The sequence below is a fragment of the Epinephelus moara genome, chromosome 2 (genome assembly GCF_006386435.1).
Source record: "Epinephelus moara isolate mb chromosome 2, YSFRI_EMoa_1.0, whole genome shotgun sequence".
NCBI lineage: Eukaryota > Metazoa > Chordata > Actinopteri > Perciformes > Serranidae > Epinephelus > Epinephelus moara.
Window position 1 is genome coordinate 9,079,397 of NC_065507.1, and position 25,657 is coordinate 9,105,053.

General features: G+C 41.6%; 1 protein-coding gene across 3 annotated transcripts in view; it reads right to left on the reverse strand.

The window, feature by feature from the left end:
* Nucleotides 1-25,657, reverse strand: part of igsf11 (immunoglobulin superfamily member 11) — a 120,167-nt gene that overhangs the window by 58,475 nt on the left and 36,035 nt on the right. For 2 of the 3 annotated variants that reach the window (XR_007570860.1, XM_050059051.1), the window contains exon 2: nt 22,922-22,951. The exons of the other annotated variant lie outside the window; for it this stretch is intronic. Coding sequence is in view for 1 of the 2 variants with exons in the window: in XM_050059051.1 (XP_049915008.1) it covers nt 22,922-22,951 (30 nt within the window). In the remaining variant the exon portion in view is untranslated. The remainder of the gene's footprint in view (nt 1-22,921; nt 22,952-25,657) is intronic. 3 annotated transcript variants of the gene reach the window in all.

Below are 25,657 nucleotides of genomic sequence, written 5' to 3' on the forward strand. Positions count from 1 at the left end.
CACTGCTCGCATGGCGTCTGTGTGTCTGCGTTAGTCTGTGTCACAGAAATGCTGCAGGGGGGAAAGGAAAGAACAGTGGCTTTCTCTTTTTTTTCCTCCCTTGATAAAAAAATAATTGGAAAAAAGAAAAAAAAATCAACATAAAGTGATTTGCATTTGAACCGGAGAAGAGTTGTGGCCGAACTCTCTCAGAGGAGGTACTTTAAGTCTCTCCGCTGGGAGCCAATCATTGCACCGGCTTCAGCCATAAATAAGTCCAAATTTAAATTCTGGCCAGCTGACGTTATAGGAGTTACTGCAAAGTTAAAAAGAGTACTCTTTGACTGAGTCAAAATACAGCCAAAATAAAACTACTGCTCTTAATGATACAGACCCTGTGGCCTTATTATCTCTATGCTGCATAGTATATGTCATAAAAACTGTGGCAGCATGTAATCAATAGCTGCAACAACCTGAATCGCACATGCCATTACCCCTGTATATGAAGCAAGTGATGGCAGTGGGGGGAACAGCCTGTATTGCTTTCCTTTTCTCCCTCCTGTAGAGCTCCTCTCATAACACTGCACAAGGGCAGCCTCGTTACCATTGTGGGCTGATAAATGGTCGACTTCACCCTCCTCTGCTTCACTTTCATAAACTAGGAAATAAAGCTACGGTGGTATTGAACCTTCCCCACTGGGCCTGCTGGGTCAATCTCATCCATGCATTCGGTCTGCCTGCTTCACTTCAGCTGAGAAGTAATAAATATGAGACAGTAAATGGCTTCATCTGTGTTTGAATGCGGCAATGTGACTCAAGTGGTAATGTGCAGTAACGGGAGTAACATTGGTCTCTCTACTCAAATACACAAGGGTCATTAAATGTCAGCTGGTGATTAATTAAATTAAATTTGATTTTACGTCTATACCATCTTGCATGAAATAAGACTCAGTGCAGTCCAGGTTAAGTGAGCCCACTCCCTGATATGCTGCTATCATAACCTTCTGCTCCCACTTGGATGAGCTCATTACATTTGAGAGCTGATTAATGAAGGCAGCATAAATCATTGGTATCATTTCAGGCAAATAAAAAGCTCCTCACAAGCGTGTATTCTGCTGATCAAAACAAGATGTCCCCCGTGAAACTTAAAAAACCAACAAGGGTTTCATTTGTCTGGTAGAACAAAGTCTATAGTAGAAGGACAGACCTGCTTTGTAGCAGTGTACGGACACAGATACACACAAACACACTCCTAGTGCTCCAGTGAGGACTGCCTACGTCAGTCCCTTCCTCTCTGTCATCCCTGTTCCTGCTCTTTTAAAAGATTTAATAGAGGAGTTCCTGCATTTTTTTTTAGTCGCTCACACGTAGATTACACTAGAAAATCCCTGTGAACAAAGCATTTCTTCATGTTTAAAATCTCACTTTCTGAGGTCGCAATTTAGCAGGAGGACCAAAAAAAGGTAAGGTAAATAAAGCTGCTTTGGTGTATCTGAAAATGTTCAAGGAAGACATGACAGTGATTTTATTCAAAGGAACAGTGTGACATTTTGGGGAAATGCTGACTAAAAATGTTTTAAAATTCATTTCGTTGCAGAGAGTGAGATGAGAATATTGACACCGGTCTATGTTTGTGCGGTAAATATAAAGCTAGGTGGTAGATGGTTATAAAGATATGAGACTGGTATCACCCTTTTTAACCACAACGTTATCTATTGGGCTACTTTATAAAAACATAGATAAAAGTGGTATTAACCCTATCATGGATAGATTAGTGAACAGGCCTAGCAGGCACAGACCCAGGGGCCCAAAGTGTCAGAGGGCCCCCCTGGCCCCATGACTACAGAAACAAAACAAGTAGAGTTACAAAAGAACTGCAAAGAGATTCACTGTGACTATGGAAAGGAGCAAAACAATCCTAAAGACAATCAAAATGACCACAAAGAGAAACAAAAAACTACAAAGAGATGCATAACGGCTGTAAAAGGACTCACAACAACTATGGAAATGGGCAAAATAACCCTAAAGAGACACAAAATGGCCACAATTAAATTAAAAATGACTATAGAGATGTGTAGAAACTACAGAATGACTCAAAAGGACCACAATTAGAAACAAAAAGACTACAACGCGTTGCAAAACAGCTGCAAAGAGACTCCCAATGACTACAAAAAGGGCCAAAATGATCCTAAAGAGACACAAAATGACCCCAAAGATATTCAAAATCACTACGGAGATGTAAAGGAACAACAAAATGACCAGGAAGAAACACAAAATAACTTCACAGAAATTCAAAATGACCACAGAGAGAAACAAAAAAACTACAAAAAGATGCAAAACAGCTGCAAAGAGACAATGACTGTGGAAAGGGGCAAAACAATCACACAAAGCAACTACAAAGAGACTAAACCAGAGAGAGATGTGTAATGACCACAAAGAGATGCAAAAGTCTGCGTGTCTTGCTCCTATATTGGAGAGGTGGTGGGGCCTTCTGCATGTCTGGGCCCAGGGTCCCATTGTCTCAAAATCTGCCCATGCACCCAACATTGTCTGGGGAAGTGTCTATATTGGCGTGAGCTATTTTATATGCACCCATTAACTGAGCTCAGATAGGGTATTCCCTGTTTAACATGAGGTCAGACTGCACACAGACGTATAAAAAATGTAATTTTCTGACTTCAGTAGGTGGGAAATATTCCCACAAACCAACTTATTTCTTGAATGACCAGACAGACCGTATAAAAAATATCTCCAGCAGGTAAAGGAAACATATTTCATATTGTTACACCACTTCTCACTCATGTACAGAGCCTAGCAGCTGCACATCTCTGAGCGCCATGCTCTCTATGTGTTTGAATTTCCAGCCAGGATCGACTCTTTCTGAGGTGCCGTGAACCACCCTGGGTTTCACTCAAGTCTGAGCTGTGTCTCTACACGCCAAATACTAATAGAGTTTACATCAAAGATTTCCCTCCCACTGTGACAGCTGAGTAGATAGATACACTCGCACTCGCTCCCTCTCTCCCTCTGGCCTGCCTGTTCTCAACCTGCTGCCCTTTCCCTCCTCTTCCTCTCCTTCCCTCCCTATCTCTCTCTCTCTCCTTCGCTCCTCCAGCGGTGTTGGTAGCATGGTGGAGTGTCACCTTGCTCTGCGCCCAGTGGCCTGTGGCTAGATGATGATTTATAGCTGAGGAAAGCAGGGGTTTGGGAGATGGAGTTGGTGGATGGCTAGGTTTAAAATCACTTGTGGCGGTGTATGAAAGCGTACCATGATGAATGGAGGTAGTCTCTGCATGCCAATCAAAATTATCTTCCTCTGGTGTACAGTAGGCTTTAGATCCATCCAGAGGCTCCGGGCAGTCTTGTCCTCTCTAATGGTCTTTTCTTTTCCCTACGTTCTACGCTCCTGTGTATTAGAATGAACATGCATGGAAGAAAGTGGGCAGCTCACTCTCCTTAAGATGTAAAAAGCCTGAACATGCCCTCAAGAATATTTTCATGAAAAAAGAAATCATTAAATCAGGTGGTAGCATCTGGTTTTTATACGTTTTTTTCCGTTTATTGTCATTCAAACATGTTAAAAAACATGAGGGAATGAAATTTGTTACCCAGGTCCAGCAGCGTACAGAATAAATGACATTTAAATTAAACAACCTAAATGCCTATAATAAATACAACACATAGTAAAAAAGCAAGCAACATGTTACAGTGTGTAATAGTGCATCAATACGCGCATGCAGTTGCAGCAGTATAAAGTGCAGAGGACAGACTTAAGCCAGTGTTCAGTACAAATGTGCAGTTTGTTTGCACTTTGAAGAGACAAGCCACATTTCAAACGCTGAGTTTGAACAAACCAAATGCATCTTTGTTTCAGTGCCTTTCAAGATATATAGTTTGACAGCTATCAACTGCAGCCCATTGTGTAGAAATCATTAAGGAAGTAGCCATCTGTGGCGATAAAGGAAAAAAAAAGGAGTCGGATGTTAATGGTGAATAATGGGTTAGTCTTCACAAAAAAGCCCCATTCTTTATTGTTCTGCTTAAGACATTTGTCAGTAAGGATCAGTGCACAAAGAGACCAGTGTATGTGTCTAAAAAATTCATGTTTAGTGAGATTAAAAATGTAAAAAGTGGTCATGCACCAAGGCAGTAATGACCTGTCTTTTACCTGTACCGTCTTACATATATATGGTACTAAAACTACTCATTTAAATGCATGTTTTTGCTGATATAATAAGCAGAGCCAGGAGCAGGTTCTTGTTCAATATGCTAATATATGTATATTATATATGAATAAAATCATACATAAATGGCAGTGGGAATCCCAGTGATGTGTGGCTCTCAGTGAGGAGTCCCTACGGCTCACTGATTTATTAATTTTTAATGATGAAAAGGAGTTAAAAAATGATTTCAAATGATAATTATTTGGTTTAATATGAATCCCTCGTCACTGCGTATGTATTTGAACCACAACAGCATGAGTGAGCAACTTGTAGTGGCCAAACCGCCCAGCGACCAGTTGTCCATACTGTGTGCATACTGTATGAGTCATTCGACAGCAAGTCACACACACAGATTGTGCTTTGCTCTCCATCTGAGTCCGTTCATATGTCAGTGATATCACAACTACATATTGTTGCTCTGCCGTCTCCGTCATCTCCCACTGAATATAATGTCTGTGGTGCAAAACTGCAAATCTGTCGCTGCAGGTTCCAGAGGACATTTATTTATTGTTTTTCAGTGATGGCGGGACGTTCAAACAGGACAATGGAGCCAGTGTTGTTTTAAAAGGATAAAACTGGTGATGTTTTTTATTCCTAACTCTGCAAATAGTTGTTTTATTTGCAATAAATCCCATAAAAAGAACATAAGAACAGAAAAACATTTATAAATCGATCCTTCTAAGAAGTACTGTGAGCTTCACTGTTGTCCAAAGCTAATAAAAATACAGAAATTAGTCACACTGTTGCACCCGGTGACCAACACGTTCTCACTCTGACCTCACTGACATTGGGTCATGGACTTTCCACATCCAGATATGACGTGCAAGGTACCCTGGGTGTGTTGGTTGTTGATAATCTGGGACACTGTGTCAAGTTCTGCCTGTTATATGCATTGTCTTCTCTCAAAATACACTTCAGTTTTCACAGGAAATTTAACGTTTACATACAGTCTCTTTCAAAATAAACGCGCTACATCAGTACAACAATGGGAACTGACTTTTCCTACAACAACTAACGGACACGGTTGGGATTAGGCAACAAAAGCACATGGTTAGGTTTAGGGAAAAAGATACGAACACCCCTCTCCCGGGTAAAGGTCAGTGTTTGTTGGACCCATCCACCACCGATCCCACCTGCCCTGCTCGGACTATCGCCACCTTAACTTTCGTTCTTGTCCCCCGCATTTCCCCCGTGATGCTACCCAGCGCAGTTACACTAAAATGGCAACCGGCCACGTACCATGCTGACATTAAAGGATGGCTTTTTTCGTCCATGTCTAACGTCCCAAGTCGCTGCCCAAGTGTCAGATTTCACCAACTGTCCAAGTAAGGTTTGCTAAAAACTACAGTGCTCAGATGTTATATTTTATTAATTAATCTTAATAAGTCTTTTTTCAAGAGCCTTCAGTACAACTAATGGGATTGGGGCTAACTGCAACAGGTTAGGGAAGTGAGAAATCACTGACAGACAAACTAACACATTGGTGTGTTTTGGGCTTTTCATGGGATTTATTGAAAAGGAGGAAATGTTAAAAATCACCAGCCTTATCCTTTAAACGTAGGTATGTATAATAACGCTCCAGTGTAGAACTCGTGCTGTTCCATAGAGGTGCCTCAGTCTATTTCTCTGTATAGCACTCCACTAACTCATAATGTGCTGCACAGCATCAGTCCACCCTCCTGGCTGAGTTCAACTTCCGTGAACCCCATGGGCTTGGTTCTGGTTAGACTGAATCTCTGCTAACAATTTGTTTTCACAATTTGCCCTCACAATTGGTTCACAAATATGGTGGGAAATTGTGGTAAAGGCAATTTGCAGTTAAGGCTGAGGCCGGGGAAAAGCTACATCAGTTCATATTTTTCCCATACTGTGTTGGCTGTCCTGTCCTCCATCAGGATATTTCAAAGCTCTACAACTGGCCCAGTTCCCTGCATGAGGCGACAATAGCGTCACCATGCAGTAATGAATCAAATTAAGTGGAATGTCAGCTAGGCTAACAGAGCTCTCCTTCTCCTCTCAGCATGAAAAGGAATAGTTTCATGGCTCCAATTTGTCTCTCCCTGCCCTTGCTGGCACATATTTTTGCTTTTCATCTAAAAATAAAAAAAAAGTGAAAAAATTATGCTACTGGCAAAGACATGAGGAGCAGAAAAAGGGGAAATCCAATTGGAAATGTAAAGTCTTTATTCATTTGTAGACTCAGAGGTAAAGGGGTTGACTGGTGTACAGCAGGGCCTTACCTTTGGGTTTGATGTAAATATATACAATAACATAAATTATATCCCAGTGGGGTTGCGCCTTTACCTTTCTTTCTCTCCATCTCTCCCTCTTTCCCCTGTGGAGATTAAAGTACGTGAAGGTGATATGAAAGGAGTGATACTTTACAGTGACAGAAGAAAGAGAACGACACAGCAATATGCTGATGATATGGTGATGAGCAAGACAGAAGATGAAAGTGTACGAGGAGGAGGCAGAGAGCCAGAAAGAGGGAGCAATGTTTTTGAATGAATAAATATGCAGTGAGGCTTGTATACAAGTGCGTAAGTGACAGCTCTTATGTGTCTTTGGTGTTCCGAAAAACAAAAGGTTTTACATTTAAAGCAGCCCAGTAAGGCCTCTGGATGCAGAGGGTAAACAAAACCTTTTGTTTGTTTGTCTGTGTTTAACCTCCAGCCAACTTTTCTTTTCTTTTTCCCACCAAGTGCATCTCATACTACGTAATACAATTACAGTTATACTGACAAGAGGGATCACTGTGGGAGTTACAGAGATTAAAAAGTGTTTCTTACACTGTTTTCATGATGGTCAAATATGCATCAAACAGAAAATGAAATGTAGAGTTAAGTGCCCCACCAGAGGTCTGCTGTGCAACCTGTCTTGATGATGTGTTTTGTGAACATATTCAGTTCTTTTGAAGGATATAGCTGTAATTTTATGTTAGTCTGATTTAACTGAGAAGAGAAATCATGTGCCACATTCACAACACTTAACATATACAAATCCCTTGTGTGGAAAAAGTCTGTATCACAGGCACTAGTGTTTTAAAAAAAAATATCAATTTATCAATTCTAAATATTTGAAACCTTTTTAATACTCATTTTCTGCAATATCGATACACTGGTACCAGCTGCACCTTTTCACTCAGCCAGTTGACACACAGCACTGCAGTGGCCACATAGCCCCACCTCCTCTCTCTCACTCACAATGCTCTTATTGTCACTCCTCTCACTCACTCAGGTTGAATGTAATCATTTGTAGGTTTTGTTATAGCCTATACTACTTAACTGCATTTTCCTCAGAGGCTTTTGAACGTGGACACTCCCTACGGTGGCTCCGAGGGTCTAAACACAGCATTTCCCAAAACACTACAACATCTCAGAGAGCACTCCAACATTGTTTTGGGAATTGTTGTCGTGTTTTCTGAAATGTTCTTGTGTTTTGACCCTCAGAGCCATCCCAGGCCGGCCCTGGGCATAAGCAGTACAGGCAAACGCTAAGGGCGCCGTCATCCATTGGGGGCACCACTTACTTTTATTTTGAAATATTACATGAGGCCACAACAACATAACCACAGAGCAAAACTTCCTAAATAATAAAGAGGCCTTTTTTTGGGTTTCTGCCGCCCCCCCCACCCTTCCTCCACAGCTCGCTACACTTTATATGCTCTCTGAGGGAGATGGACGAGTTATCCCACGTCACATGAAACCCGAAACACACTGTATTGTTATGATGTCAAAACGACAAAAGCTCTCTGGTGCCCACTCAGCTACCACTACACTACTGAGAGGGGTGTATGTGGAGAGACAGAACATGAAAACAACAACAACACCAACAGCTCTGTGTTGACATCAGCAGGAGGAGAGCTAGTTATTGTTACCTCTAAGCAGCCGGTGGTCGACGAACAGCTCACGGAGGCTGCATTGATTTACACTGTGAGGCTCTTTTCAGTAAAACTGAGTACTGGGCAAAGGTAAATTATAACTTTCTCATGATGTCTTCACTGTAATTTTGTAAAATGTACAACACAGATATTACAGAGGGAATTATGATGTGACATATATAGTAAAAAGGCTTTTTTAAATCATTTTTTACAGATGTTTTTCATGTAAAAGAAGGTTATGCTCAATGTTGATTCATAAAGGTGATTTATTTGCATTTGTGCTCATTCAAAGGTAGTGTAATGAAGGGCTGAATGACTTTTAAACTGCTCATTTATTTTTCATAGTGTAGATTTTGGTGTTTCCCTGGAGCAAAAGAAGAATAAATAACAACAAAAAACAATAGGGGCACTAAATGTGCTAGGACCGCCACTGGGACCACCGTTAAGACAAAGCAGCTTTTATAATTGCAAAGTTTTAACTATGGTTAATGTTTACTGTAGTGTGGTTGCCTTGTTATACTTATCTTTTTAAATAAATATATAAAATAAATGCCCTGCCCATTGAATGTCAGTATTTTTCAAGGTATCGTATCAAAGATAAAATGTGCAGTATATAATAATCGCCTCAACTGGAGCTCCACATCAAACTTTACTCTCAAAACTGACCATCCAGTTAAATTAAACATCTCTGAAAGACATAAGTTCACCAAACAGGTATTTACTGTTATTTTGTGCACTTACTTCAGTTGATTTTTGGAAATCTGCATTTGCATTGTTAAAGCCAGAAATAACTGAAACTTAAAAATACCCTCCAGGAATGTAAAAACACTGCTTCGAATGATAATGTGTGTCTGATTTGTTTTGTCCACACAAAAAAAGTCCAATTACCTAGTTAAGCACTCTTAAAATTTAATCTCCCTCTCCCTCAGAGAAAAATCCAGAATTCATGAATATGTGGTTGTTTCAGTTTCCAAAAGTTTAACTACTGGAAACAAGATGTCCTTAATTTACTGAAGTGGAAATTATCAGTGTGTGTGTGTGTGTGTGCACTGGAGGCTTCAGGGTTCCACATCACACTTGTGTAGGCTGCATATTAGATCACTATTGGTTCCCCAACTAGTTGTGAAGTCGCAAAATCATGTTTGTATGTACATGTATTGAACTGAGATTAAGTGAGTACAAAGAAACTTATGTAAACAGACAATTGCTCACATGTGTTTTTCTGCACAGCGAAGGTCAACTGTATTAAAAATGCTGCAGATTTTCTGTACGTCTGTCACAACTGATTAGCACTGTTAAAAAAACAGCCTACACATCATGCATGCCTATGAAGCATAACTGCAAGTGTGACGCTGCAATGGAGGGAAGAAGAAAGGCCAGCTGTATTGGATTTGTAATACACATGATCAACCTCCTAAGCAGGGGCTAAATCCTGGATGGGAAAAAAATCTTATGATTTACAGAGAAAAAAAAAAGGAAGCACAGTGAGGTGGTAGAGGGAGAGCAAAGAAGAGTGAGAATGACAGAAAGAAGCAAGAGAGTGAGATTATCCGCGGCCTTTTACTGTGGTTCTAATCCACACTTTACAATATTGTCGCCCAGAGCCAGGAGAGCATAAATCTGCTGCATGACACAGTCTATAGGAACACTTAGCAGACAAATGGACAGGAGGGAACAGAGGATATTACACCGCAGACCATGGTAATCTGTCTCTCTCTAGATAGATAAGTATGTTACTATGCTTCCATAAGCACTAAGTGTAACAAACGTGCATGAGCATACTTACCATGATTCTATTGCAGGGGAACTGTGACTGTTCTTCAACTGTGCACCAAAATGTGACACCCTCCAAGCTAGAAATAATGCTAATTCATGATTTGTTTGTACTGGCTGAGCTAATAAGATCATGTCAGTTTGAAACTCAATGCAAAGAAGTGGGGTTCACCACTGCAACAACAATCCCTTCCCACTGAAAGGCCATCTGCAAATCACTGTGAATCTGCGAAAGTGTTCACCCTCCTGCTATCACATCCTCGCTGCGAGGCTCTGTACCATTTACGAAGACATGCGGCTCGAGCCATTGAATTTCGAGGGCGCTGTGATGAGAGAGAGGGTCTATTTGCATCGCCAGTCGCAAACCAAAAGGTGTATCCAATGTCTTGGGGGCGCGGGGAGAAGATGAATAAGAGAAGCGGCATAAGACTGGCTCTATATATAGCAGGTAATCTGTCATCTCATTTTTTTGTCATCTCCCTTCCCCTCGTTTTTGCTTTGAGGAATGAGGGATTGATGTTCAGAAGATCAGAGGAAGTAAGGAGGGAATCTTGGAGGCTTGGAGAGAGGAGAATAAGGAGAGAGTGTGTGTGTGTGTGTGTGTGTGTGTGTGTGTGTGTGTGTGTTGGGAGGAGGAAGGAGGCAGCCTGTGCTGAGCGACTGATGACTGCTGTTTTTAGAGACCCAGTTGCAGCTGGCCGGAGTCCAAGCCGAATAGTTCAACTCTCACAGCTACAAGATAAAAGTGAAAAAGCAAAACTATACATCTAACACTTTAGTTTCAAAAGATTTCCGCTGATTCCCATCCTACACTGCAAAAAATGTAATTTCCTGTTGACCTGAAACACCACTGCTGCCTGGAGTCAGATGTTTCGAAAGTGGATATTGTTTGAACGTCCTGTCATCTCTGACAGGTTGGATTCCCTGGCAGAGAGATCAGTTAGAGACAAAAATGCCTTGTTCACAAGCACACACACACACACAGAAAAGGAAAAAAAAACACTCCTGGGAAAACGCTGAGGGGTCTTATGAAGCTCCATTTGATAAGGTTCGCCTTGTGGTCACTTCAAAGCAGAAGATGAAGGGGTGGATAAAGAAAGAGCAAAGAGATGGAGGGAGAAAAAAGAGGAGGGGAGGACGGAGTGTGGAGTGAGACATAAAAAAGATGGGAGCAAACGGTGGTAGAATGAAACAGGGGGACGTGTGGGATGATGAAAGGAAGACAGGGAGGGATCATTCTGCAAAAAAGGAAATACAAAAAGAAGGAGAACTATTTACATGGAAAATGTGGCAGGACACACAAGGAATAAGGCACAAACACATGAAGATGCACATGCTCACACACACCTGCACACCTGGGGATATGAATCTGGAACACTGGTGAGACGGTTCGGGAGGCCGAACCTCACCACTCTGTGCAAGTCCCGACTACAGTTGCAACTTTTTGCTGAGAGAGAATCCTCCTGCTCTTAATCCAGAAACTCTCTGATGAGCTGCTATGGTAAAGCCTACAGGCACGCACTAATACATAAGGGAGAGAGGGGGGATCATTAGAATAACTCAACCATTCATAGACGGTCGACAGTTAGCTAGCTAGCTACATCTAGAAACACTTCGCCTGAATTATTCACGGAGGTGTAAATAAAATATATCCAGTGGCCTTCACCTAAAATAAAAAAAATAGAAACAAGATATGTGCCATGCTGAGTAATGAGTTCTCCTCTAGCAGATAAGCTCAGATATGACATGCAAGAGGATGTGTGATAGAAAAAAAAAGAAAAAGAAGACCTCACCTCAAAATTCAGTTATTCACATTGATATTCAAGGAGGGGGCTGTGTTGCTTGATTTAAACAGAATATTTCATTTTAACAGCCGCCTTTGATATGACCGTAAAGCACGCCATTTTTCCAGAACTGCAAAAAATCACAACATCAGTGATTGCAATGATGTCCAAGAGTGCTATTATATATATTTATATATGTAAAAACCAAAACAGTAACTGGGAAACATTGTTATCCAGTGGCGGGTGCTCGGCAGCCACATCACTATCCTTTAATTGTCCCAGAATAACAGATGATGGCAGAACGTTTATTGCTTTTCTCCTGCAGCGAAGAGTGCAATATTTTCTGCATAATGCATGAGTGCCACGACATGGCCCAAGTCATCCCCCAAACAAACAGTCTCATAATGAATGGGGGTGGTGAGCTGTGAGTGCGAATCAGTCCTCACATTTATGACGGACAGCCACACAGGCAGATGGAGGGTGGCAAGGACAAGATATCAAAGTAGCACCCAGTCAGGGGAAGATGAATAGGCCACAGGTCTTTCCCTCGTGTCCCACTGGTGCTACAGTGTGAACAATACACTGTAGTGTAGTCCTCATCTTGTGCACCAAAACTACAATACAGGCTGAGCAGAAATCGATATGTGCCGGGGCCTATCCCTCACCGTTGCTCCTGTGATTATGACAATCACTCCAGGTGGTTGGAGTATATGGATCGTTTTGCTCTGCTGGCTCAAGGGCACTGCCGCTGCCACACGAAAACCTTTTTATTTCCAAAAGGTCGATCAATAAGAAAACTGGCTCGTTTCCCCTGGCTCCCTTTGTGTTTCTGAAATTATGCAATAATCGGTCTTGAATGGATCTAATGAGATGGTGAAACTCCCTCAGCATGTTCTGTGCAGAAGCAGACCCTGTAATTCTGCAATTCAAATTTAAAAAAGCAAGGACAAAAAGGTTACTGCATTTCCAGAACTTAACCCACCGTGCATATAAAACCTCGGATTCTTAAACAATTTTTTTCTCCCTTTAATGTAAAATAAAGCTTCTGTTTAAATGATATAAGAACATATTTTAGTCCGAATGAAACAGATGCCCGACAATATTCTCCATCTTGTCCGCACAGCTTTATTTCAGGACCCTGTTTTCATATCTTTGCAATCCTCTTGGTGTCCAAATGCCAAGGTTGAGAAACTTAAAAGATGTTTCCTGGTTGAGCCCTCAGAGACAGACATCTAAGGACAGCTGCTCCCCCTCCTTCCTCCCTTCCTCCCCTCCTCCCCCTTCTCTTTCACTCCTTGCGTTCCTCTCTCTGTCAATCACAGACAAACTTTTAACTCTCCTCTTCCAGCCCCACCTCTCCGAACTCACCATATTTCCTCCCCATCTGTTGTCTGTCCTTATAGAGCACTCTTACTCTCCTTTCCCTCTACGCACAACTTCCCCTTCATTTACTTACAAGGAATACTTGTTTCATTGAGGCATATGGGTCAAGTGTGTAGTGTCAGTAGTTAGTAAGCCTGATAGGAAAGCAGTCTTTATGTGTGTGTGTGTGCGTGTGCGTGTGTGTGTGTGTGTGTGTGTGTGTGTGTGTGTGATATGTATCAGGAGTTTCCTCTCAGCTCCTATTACTACTGACACAACACTTTCTAAATTAGCCGCCTGACACTAACCACTGCCTGAGCCTCGGGGCCTGACCTCACCCTTACCCACAAAAACACACCTCAGGTTTGGAGCTCAAAAGAGATCTCTGTGTGAAAGTGGAACACCCTGGAACACATCCTCATTACACCAAAATGATCCAGATCTCATTTTAACATGTTTTTGTGAGAACGTGACTGTAGCTTATACACAAATATGTATGTGCAACTGGGACAATATGGGTTAAACAATGAGGTTTCAACAGACAGTAAGACAGTAGCACCACAGTCTCTGACCACTGAAAACAAACACGGCTGTAATCGCTTTGTCGGGGCCTTTATAATGGTAAGTCCATACCAAATTGCAGCTACCCTCTGAACCCAGCTCACTGCTTATATCCTGCAGGTTTCAGATACTTGAAGGTGTGATGATTAATGATAGCGTTGCTGACGGTAACGAGCAGTGGGACTTTAGCTGTGCCCTTTTTCTTCCGTTCCTGTGGCTGGCATCTGCCCACCTTACACAAGTACAGAGAAAGTAGTCCTATCCCTGACTGGAAGGCAGAACAGAGAGAGCTAACATATATTATATTCTTGGCACATCATGAGAGAATAGGATGAGATTGATGAAAATAATTTAGTCTTTTTATTCCTTGGTGCATTTTGAGTTATCTAATCACAAGTCAACAGTATTAAACACAAATGTAAACAATCACCGAGACACATTGTAATCTGATCACTCAAACCACTTGCCAAGGTGATCTGAGACACATTTGACCACATATTTTTTGTGATGGAAATGCTAATGCATCTTGATGCTTCCTCCACTAGGACTACGTCAACATTGCAGGACAAGGTGGTTGCCAAGCATTGCCAACCATCCATCGTTTTGCCCTGTGGAAGGAGACATGTTGGACTCTGCTGACAGCCATATCGCCGACTGGACCAACACAATCACTTAGGTGACTAGCAAGCATGCAAGCAAGCAGCTAGCAAGAGTGTGGACATAATAACCATGTGCAGGGCTCTTTGACCTTCTAGAGTAAGTGCAGTAGGCAGTAACGAAATCTGAACACAAGTGGTCAGCTGGAGATGTGTCTCGGCTGTCCACTTGTGGACGGCTCACAAAACACGTGCTAACACCAGGTAAAAACAGGCTCTCAGAGTGAGATTCTGTGGCGTGCCTACTTACAGTAAGTGAAAAATTATACCACTCCTATTTCACTCTCATCTCTATGGGATAAATATGAAGCTACCATCAGCAGCCGGTTGGCTTAAAAACTGGAGATAGAGGGAAACAGCTCGTCTGGCTCGGTCCAAGGGTGACAAAATCTGCCTGGTAGCACCTCTAAAATTCACTGATACCCTTTTTCCACCAACATCGGAACTGGTTTGGTTCCAGTTCCTGCACCTAATGTTGAAACCATTCAGAGCACTTCAACCAAAAACAAATTGATTCAGAACCATAAAAGTTGGTTCTCAGCTTGAACCAAAAAATAGCAGGTATTTCTTGACCTGAAGTGTGAACAGTGACAACATCAGTGGGCGTGTCATTATTTACAAGCTGGAAATAGAGGATGGAAAAGGCAACAGTGGAGGAGTCAAGTGAGAATTGGCAGAAAACAACTACAGGATAATTTAATTAGTAGTTGATCCATGCTTGTTTTTTGGGGGAAAAGAAATATCTGTACTATGAGAACAAAAGTTTTCAGGTAATCAATGTTTTCCATGAGTTTGCTTCAATTTTTTATTTCTGTTGTGCTTGATTGCACATCCTTGATTATAATGGTTCCACTTAAAACTGGTCATGAGGAACCCCTGTGTGGTGCCAACTATGAGGACAGTCACGGCAAGGACAGGTTAATTAAAATTGGACATCTGATCACACTGAGACCCTTCAATAACTGTGGCATGCACTGTTAATTCCTAGAGGTGTTTGTTTCAACTTTCAACTTTAATAGGATTAGGATAGCATAAAATACCTTCAACAGAATTGCCTAATGAACTTTACAATGAGGTAAGATGAGTGAAGGTTGCTTTAAGGTAAGATTTCATGTCACGCTGGTGGTCGCCCTCTTTTAGCAGAGTAGTGAGCTGCTTGGAAAGGTGCTAGTGTGTCCTGTGTCATTTCACTCATACTGCACAGCCCTGACCTCTGTCCGTCTCATAATCAGAGGCTTTGGAAACTTTGTGTGTGTATGTATGTGTGTATGTGTGTATGGAAAGGCGAGGTTGGCAGGTCAGAAAGAGTATGAGAGGGAGTGAAAGTGAGAGAGATATGAGTGACAGACAGTCCGGAGAGAGTCGTCCTGTGGCATTTCATCCTTCCACCGGAGCCATCAGTGCAAGGTGATGCACAGTGATGTTAACTGTACTCACTGCAGCAACGATTTCCCAAGATACATCATGTCAGAAACAAAGTGCGGTGTTCTACTCCTCAAAGCAGCCTCTCTGAGGTGTTTACTGCAGGAAACAAAGTAGTCAGCACTTAGAAACTGTTACTTTTAGAGGAGCCTGTACTTGTGAGATTGTCCTATCAATAGGTGGGGCAGGTAGGTGGATAAGTAGGTATGGAACGGTAGTTTTCGTTAGTCATAATGTACATGGTAATGGGAGGCCAAACTGGGGCTGTCATCTTCTGCTATGTTCAAGCCTTTCAAGAATCATCTTTGGCAAAACTGTGAAATATAAGTGTTTTTGTTTATTTTATTTAGGGCTGTCAAAATAATGCGTAAATTTTGATTAATTAATCACAAAAAAAAAAAACACATCAAAAAAAAAATAACGCTGATTAATCATGTTCCGTAGTGCCCTTTTACCCGGTGCATCATTGAAGGCCACAGTGGCATTGTCACCTGATGGAGGCAGACAAGACAACGCTGCTTGGCCCCGCTCTCTGCAGTTTCTGCAGTAAGGAATTTTCATACCATGGTCGTACTTCAAGCCTGAAATGTCACCTCAATGCAAAGCATTTAGCAGTGAACCTTGAGGTCCGAGCTAGCACAGCCTCTGATGCTAGCGATAGCAGCCAGAGTCGTCATCCTACAGCCGGGCAGGCGCTCAGACTGAGTAAGTCTACCTGTAACCAACTAACTCCATTGCAAAATGGACTGCAGTGGACTGCAGGCCAGTTTCGGTGGTGGTGGACAGGGGGACAATTGCGTCCAAAATCCAGCAGCTTTGAATTTAAATCTTTTAAATACTTTCACAGAAAAAGTTATGTATGCAATTAATTTAGATTAATTAATCACAGAGCATGTAATTAATTTGATTTTCTAAAATCATTTGTCATTTTTTTTTTTTTGTTGCTGTTGTTTGAGTTATTTTTCCATTTTTCTGTCATGCCAAACATTTGGCCCATCCCACATGGGATTACAAGACACCATAATTCTTTATACATTTTTCGATCTTGCACAAAAACGTGTAAAGGAAAAAGAAAAACGCAAACAACATAATAAACAAACGATATCCCAAATTAACTGTTCACATGAGGAACTACCAAATATTTTCATATTATCTCAATAATGAGCTTTTCCCTCTTCTCCCAGGCTTTCTCCATATGGCTGGCTAATATCTTAAGATTCATATGCAAACAGATATCTCAGTCTTTGGGCGCCTTCAATATTTCCAAAATGGTATCTATTGTCATCTTACTAATCAAATCATAGTTGAATTCATAACAGAAAGGACTATAGAAAATGAAATGGAACTCATTTAGTGTCTTTTTTATTCTTTAAATATCTTTGAAAGCACATTGAATAGATCCACTTTTCCTCCTCTAGATTAACATACTGTCCAATCATAGGTAGAAGGTAAAATACCAGATCTCAGCCAAAAGTAGTGTGATACTGTTCAAAGACTTTAAGGGAGGATGCATACACTGGAGACCCCATTTTCAGCCTAATCTCTTAAAATATTTCTTGCTGTCTAAACTTAACTGTACCTATAGACCTGGTAGATAAGAAAACCATCATATCAGTTGTTTTGATAACAGATGTCATATGAGACATTTTGCAAGGCTCTGATAAACAGCCTGTTTTATCTGGTGTTGCTCCAATGCAGTATCCTTGTGCTGAATTCCAGTAGATTTTACAATTCACTTTAAGGATTTACTTGACTTACTTTCATGATGTGGCTCAGGCGTGCAATGCATTTCTTACCATTTATCTTGTGTTTTCACACTCAGTCTTATATCCTGTATCAGTTCACCTGGTTACATTCTTCACATCCTTTAAATCTCCACTAAAACCTCACCTTTACAAACACCTACTGCAGTGCTGCGGTAGGTGTTCAAACCCTTTGATGTGATGTTTCTTTTTTAACAATGGGATCCATTTCTCCAAACCTCCCGCAGCTCTCTACTCCTCCATGCCTGCCACCCTCTCCCTCCTAACTTCTCTATCCCCCCATTGTCCTCAGATCATATTATGTGAACTCTCATTACAGGGGTGGTAATAGACTCTTCAGCGCTAAGATCCTCTTTATTATCCGTCAACTGCGGACTACATCTCTAAGCTGATTAGCCAGAGCTGTCTTTTCAGCATTTCAATTAGGAGCGTTTTGAATCGTCAAGCAGATTGCATGCCTTATATTCATTACTGACGTTCTTAGAGCGCTATGTGATGTTCAAATACGAGTAATCCAAGACACACATTGCAGCAGTGAGGATAAAAGAGCAGCAGAAGAATGACATCATGGCTGGTTTTAATATTGGACTCACAGGGAAATGGCAGAAGCAGCTATTAAGAGCAATCCAAAGCAATTTACAGGAGCAGAGAGGCATGCAGTTTTAGTATATATGGCTCAGCTGGCAATCATACTACTGTCATACACACACACATGCACACACAGAGAGTTTGGTGTCCTTTAAACAACTACAAGACAAATAGAATATTTCAAGGACAGTCATCATTACCACTAAATCAAATCAAGGAAATTACCTCAGAGGACAACTGTAGCGTTATGCGTCAAGATGCAGACAGTTTAATTCAAGATGATGTCTATATCAGCTCTAGCTGTGGCCAAAGTTATCTTTATCTGCTCTTATGTCCCTGTCTGCTCACAGAGGACTGCAAAATGGTGAGAACTTATTCATTCGTCATTCTGAGTGGCATAAAGAGAGGCTGGCTCTTTGGCTGCCACTTAAAAAGCTGCAACGTAAGTGCCCACAGGGCAGTGAACACCTACATCCCTAATCTCACTGTTCAGCTGTCTCTGTTCATGTCATTGCAGATGAGCTCACGGAGGAAATGTCCCATATTGTGGACCTTATGTCGGGGGGAAGAATGAGAGAGGAGGAAGCGGAAGAGGAGGAAATTGAGGGAGAAGTGAGGGTGGATGAGGTTGTGACTCCCAATGCTAATGGATTTGGGTCAGATGACGAGGATATGATCTGCTCAGTGCTGTGGGTGTATGTGTGTGTGTGTGTGTGTGTGTGTGTACTCACATGTACATGTGGAGTGCATGGTTTTTGTGATGTCATTAGCAGTCAAGCCAAAATATGATGATCTCGGGGTATTATCGGTATCTGTTTAAGGTATCCGGCTTTATCAAATACCCACTTGACACAGGAGTCACCACCGTGTTTTATCATTCTGTCTCTGACTCCCTCGCTTTTACACAAACACACACTACACACTCACTCACTAATCCATTCAGTCATTGTTAATCCAGCTGTGCGTGGGCACAGAGATGTGCTGTACATGGCTGACAACCATGTCACCAAGGTGCTGATGACATACCTGTCTGTGTTTTGCTTGCTAATGTTGTCATCGCTGTTGCTGCGAGCCGCTCAGGGACACACACAGCACATGGGAATATATCAAGGAGAATAAACCTTGTACTCTGCCCTTCACATTATGGGACACTCAATGTCTCTCTATGGAGATCATCAATGTCATAAATGCATGTATCCCTGCGCTAAGTGAAGTGTTGTCATGTTCTCAGTTGTATTAATTTGACGGAGAGCTTAGCCTCACTTAGAGCATCAGTGTGGGAGAGAAAGGCAAAGGAAATAAGGGATACAGCTGTACACACTTCAGGGAAGTCATGTAAGATTTTGCTGGAGAACAACTGCAGCGGAGCAGCTGAGAGTCAAGTGTCTTTCCCAGGGCACCTTGGTGGTACTTGCAGAGGAAGATAAGAGCCATCCATATTTAAGAATTTTTTTTAATTTTTTTTACAGTTGTAATTTCAATTAGAAGCCCTTTGGTGCAACCTCTAAACTACTGCCAATCTGTCAGGCTCTTATTTTCCATATTTAACTCAAACAGATTCAGATCTTAAAATAACTGTACAATGTTTGGATTAAAAAACCTATGAGGGGATGAGATGACGTAATGTATCATCCGTGTGTGTTTGATTTCTCAGGTATGGCGGTGAAGTGCTCGATGACACTTCAGCAATATGAACCTGGCTGAGGAACATTGTCTCTGATCAACAGGTCCCTGATTAATTGTTATCCTCTGTTATAACCTGCTGCTAAATCCTTTCCAAGGTATTGTGAGGCTGTGTGAAAGAGCTGGCAGCCTGTAACAGTGTTAGATGTTCTACATTTTGTCAGCAGCATGGCCAGCACAAATGTGTTGGTAGCTGTTTCTGGCTCTCCTGGAGCCAGTTGCACCAGCTGTTAGTGAGTTCAAAATTAGCCAAGTTATGAGATAAGATTTTAAGATTTACACATTACTAAATAAAAACAGGTTAAACCACACAAATGAGTTCTTACATACATAGATTTGTTACTTAATGTTTACACTACTTTCAGGTAGGCTTGGAGAGTCCATACGTTCGTGAGATTTAACCAGGGTGTATGGTGTATGATGGTATTTGTGTTAAAAAAAAAAAAATCTAAGCTGGGCTCCTGGTGATAGACAAATACTGCAAATACTGCCGCTTTATCTTTTAGCGATCGGCATCAGATACAGATGCACAGAGGCACCTTTCACAGTGGTATCATTTTAACCACGTGCATCAGTTTCAGAGGCAGCAGGCAAAAATCCAACTTGCCAAATACTGGCGCTTTGTCAGTGGAAGTTGGCATCAGACATGGACACACAAAGGCACCATTGGTGTCAGTATGAAACCCACCGGGCAGCATCAGTTGGAACGCCGCCAGCAACAACCGTACTATAAAAAGATTTTTAAGCCAAACCATGGTGGGGTTTTTTTGTTCTTTCTAAACCTAATCATGGTGCTCTGCTGGCTAAACTTAAGGAAACAAACCTAAAAATGAAGCATTTTCCGCATTTTTATTTTAATTTGAAAAAGACCGTGCATTTAACGAGAAGAAACTGTACATTTCCTGTAAAAATAGAATTGTTTTTTGAAAAAATGCAATGCATGTAACAAACATACACTGATACGCCATCCATGAGGGTTCCTTGCATATCATATTTCGACATAGAAGTCCACTGACAAAGTGGCGATATTTGACAAGTTAGGATGACAACGTGTTCTGATAGAAGTCATTGTAGCGGGACGCCGGTAGCGTCCGGCTTGCGACCCTTTCTGCATGTCATCCCCCCACTCTCTCCCTCTCCCCCATTTCACACTGTCTGTCCATTAAAGGCAAAAAGCCCTGAAAAAATAATCTCAAAAAAAAAGAAGTCATTGTAGCATGTATGTAACTGTAGTCATTGTCTAGCCCACAGTGCTGTGTTTCCAATATGCAATTAACCTACCTAGACAAGTCTTGCAAAGTTTAAAAACTTAAGGCCTACAGAATAATAAACGGATAGGAAATAAGCACCATTCTTGCTGGAGGACCTGATGACACTTGTTGCCGTGGCACATCAGCATGCTAAATGAAGATGATGTGTTGAATAAAATCCAGGCAAATAAACTGCTTTTGTAGTTGGAATATGTCAAATGCAAGTTTTATGTGGAAATACTCCAAAACAGGAGCAGAGACATTTTTCTTTTTTAGCATTCCTTTAACATTATCCCCACCACACACAGTCACTGTCTTTCTTAGCTTAGCTGCTTGTTCCACCAGCAGAGACTGACCTCTGGTGGCATGTGCTGTGCACTACGTCACCTCAGCATCTCCGTATCATTTTATTAGGGAGAGGAGAAACTGTATTTCTGACAGTATTGGAAATCACATCATCGGGATTTTCTAAACACCCTGGCTCACTGTAACACAGTGACACTTCCCTAGCTAAGTTGATTGCTTTTGATTGGCTGTGCTACAGATGTTTTCGAGCAGTGGATTTATGCATTACTAGCCAAGACATTCCTTAACTTTGAATGGGGCAACCCAATTCAGTTAACAACTTGTTTAAAACCAGCTAGAAGACACTAAGAATTTAGAAAGGATTTAACACAAAAACTCAGTGATGGATTTACGTATAGCTGCAGAAACCAGTTCCTGAGGAGACATTTTGCTGGACAATGCACATAAAAAATGTATCTCCATACATTTCTAGTAAAGTGGATTTTTAGGACTTTCAAATTACAAACCAGAGGGTATAGTCTGTGCTCATGAAGCCCAGATTAGGATTTGACAGCCTGTGGAGAGTGGTTGGCGTGGGCGTGTATATGTGTGGACAGCGAGAGGGATAAAGACAGAACACTGAGGAGTCGAGTGTGTGAAGACATCCAGACATTTAAAACAAGGACAAACAAAAAGCAAAAAATAAAAGCAGGAGGAAGAGCTCATGGAAAAGAGAGATTGAGACCCTGAATGGGAGAGGAAGAGAGGCATCGCAATAATAAAAAAAATGCAGCTGCCAGGAATCACTGTAAAAATACAAAGAAAACAAGGAGATGAAATGCAATAGGAAATAAACTAGAGTGACAGATAGAGGGAGGGATACTGAACACTAAAACGTAGTAGAGGAGACAGCAGATGGTGGGGATTATTCTGGACTAAAATACTCTGGGATCTACAGAGGGAAGGCCGCAGACATAAACCGTTACAGACTCCCATCTGCCAGAAATGGACCAAAAAGAGCTGTAGGTCCACCATTGGCATAAGCAAATGCTGCCTAGATTGCAAAACCCCAAACGGCTATGATCTTCATCCTAAACAACATATTTAATACTTTGTCAAATCTCAGGACAGATAAAATGCTGATGTTCTATTCTCTTGTTTTTCTTTTAGTAAAATCAGTTGGGAGCGACATCCTGTCGAGTCATTAGCTAAACACACAGTCCGTGCAAAAACACACACACAGCATGGGACCTTTTAAGACACTTATTGTATATCGACAAAAAAAAGTACCTAAGCAAGCATTACCATCTCTCAGATGGCATTTGTGTCGACACCTAATGTGGGACATTAACACATACTAGTTGCATTCTTTTTTGCAGCAGGTGCATGTGTGCTGGAGTATTTCAATGTGTGTTTGTGTGTGATTATGACTGATACCATGAGGCATCCCTAATCCACATTTTATGTTCAACATGATTAGGATAACAGTCTGTGCTAACTGTTATCTGTGTGTGCGAGCATGCAGTGTAAACAATGCCAAACTGGTCCACAAATCTCCCAAGTAATGCTTCTATATCCATCCACACACAACCTGAGCACACATAATTGCAGATACAGTCTAATGCCTGCCAATCATCCCGGCTCCCTCGGTATGCAGAGAAAAAGAGAGTAGAGGAAGAGATTTGGAAGTAAATTAAAGACTTTTTTTTTACCTTTCCCTGTTTGTAGATCAAACCTTGAACCTGCACAGAAAAAAAAGAAGAAAACATAATTACTGTTGTGTTCTGAGTGAGCATAAGCGAGGCTGAGCAGATCATAGAGTGCGCTGCCGCACTGGTGAAGCAATTTAAACAAAAATCAACAACATTAGCTTCTCTCTGTAGGCAGACAGAACCCACACCATGCTCAGTTCCTGTCTGCAGCTTTCCTCAATACTCCTCTATAATTGCCTATTGAGCCGTGTCACTCAAGACTTGTACTTTATGTTCCTGCAACAGCAAGTAATTGTCAGTACATTCTAGTCTCAGCACTAGTGTTAGCATGACAAACATATTGACTCATTCTATGTGTGTTTGAAAGAGAGACAGTGTGTGTGAGTGTGCATGTGTGTTATTGACTAATTATCTACCCTGTCAGGGGACAGTTAATTAAATCCTTCCCTGGCACTGAGTATAAAGTAATTATTGTGCATGGGTGCATATCCACCTAAAAAAAGTCAACATTCACATGTGCTAAATACATCACATGTGCACACACGTACTGTAACACAGGCAGACACACTCATACATTCAATCATACTCGGATTGCAAAGCAGCACCAAATTTTTGCATCATCACTTCTTGTGAGCATTTGTACAAAAACATTGGACATCTTTCCGTCACCATCAGCTGCTTCCCAGTAGTGCATGCGCCCAAACTAAATATCTCTCTGCCAGGAAAAATAACATCAGATGGCAGCTGGATGCGCCTCCATTGACTTCCGTCTGACAGGCCGCCAATATCATCTTTACTGCTATCGTCATTACAGTTGGCTGCAATCTACATTTTTGAATGCACCAGCTTGGTAGCAGCAGACAATGCTTCCTACTGGTATTAAAGACTAAAGTATGTTACAGAGATTCCTGCAAGGGCACATTAGATACATTGTTACGGTGCAAAGTATGATTAATTATTTCAGCTCCGAGCTAAGAGGTTTAGTAATGCTCGCCGGCCACAGAGGACATAACAGAAAATACTTTGTAGATGCGTTTGCATCTTCATTTTGATACATTATAAATTATGGATTCACTGGGAATTTGAATGAATGTTTTATACGCCTCCCAGTGCCAAACTGTGCCCCACCAACACAGCCAGTGGTAAAATACCCAAAAGAACATTTTCTCCCCAGTTCCCCGAAGCACTCTACCCTCAATTACTGGTTTCCTGTCTGAAGCCAATGCACTGGAACCAACCAGCTCATGTCTGCTGGATCTAGACCTGTTGTCTCGTTGGTTTTACATGTGCTAACAGATGCCCGCTACATCTGCTGCCTGATAACAGGATCTGCTCAGTGGGACTGTCCTGCGCTGACTGTGGATTGATCAGTAGCATTTTGCTAAGCTACAGTGAGTGTTTGAAATTCTCCACCTTCACTCAAAGTGCTTTGATGCCATCATCAGTGATAAAAGCATTTTGCCTGGATGAAACAACCTGACATGGCTTCTCCTGGGAAAATCATACACTTAGCTATGTATTTCTATCTCTTTGCTTTCCTAAATAACAGTACCTACTTTCTCAGTACTCAGACTCACTTTAGCCACACCTGCTTATTTGCAAGACTAGGAAATGAATAAATTCCTCAGTATAGTTTTTAACTTCAAACAACCAGTCTCTTACTTCATGCAAAACTCTGCTTCATTGTTGTGCACCGTAGTTGCACTCACAGCACCGTGATGAGAGGAGACAAAGGCAGTTAAGCTGTGTCCTGTTGCTGAAAACCTCTGACTCTTTCAAGCTGAACAGAGACTGACCACCCAGGCTACAGGAGCCCTGGAAACAACAGGAGCTGCTATGGCATACAAATAAGCCTTACAATCTGCTTCCTACGCACACACAAACACACTTGAAAGCCTATGCTGTTCATGTGCAAGTTCATGTCCGGGGTATTCATCCAAAATATGTGCACAAAATGTACTGAATCACAGGATCGAATCTCCTTTAGCACCACTATAAACACCCCAGTGTATTTGTCCTTATGGTACCTATTAGACACCAAGTAATGCCTCAGTATTGCTGTTCCATGTTATCCATGGAAATAAGATTTTGTAGAGAGCTGAGTGCTTGTAGTCTTGGAAACATACATGGTAATGCACTTGCTCCTATTACACCCCCTTCACATGTGACAACATCAAATTTAACAGCAGCAGGCCAAACTCACTAGAAAAATACCTTGTGCTTGTTTAGGTAAACCCATGTTTACAAATTTGATTTCGAGTCAACCGAAGGTTCTCAACGATGCATTCAGTGGTTCAAAAGAAAAGCACCTAGTAATAATAGTCCATATTTTCAGCATGAGCTGGCGATGCGGGCAGAGGTGTGAGGCTGATGCTTCGCCTGGCTGATCCTTTTCAGCTGCTGACGTTCACAGGCCCATCAGCAGCGGGCCTTCACACTACATACGGTTAAAGTGTTCTGCACTTTCGAGACGGAGAGGAGCAATCATTTCTTCAGTTGTTAAGCAGCCGTGCCTGACCAGATAGGTCTGCCACCTGGTGCAAAGGCTCATGGGAAATAGGGAGGGTGTGCAGAAATGGAAGAGAAAAACAAGTGCAGCACGTATTGTTATTTCGGCAGCTGATATACTGTATCTGACATATAGAAAATGTCCCTGTCTCAAATGACCTGGTTGGAACAGCAGCGCATGGCTTAATAAATGATGGCTGGAAATGCCTCCGCTCTCCTCTACCAGGA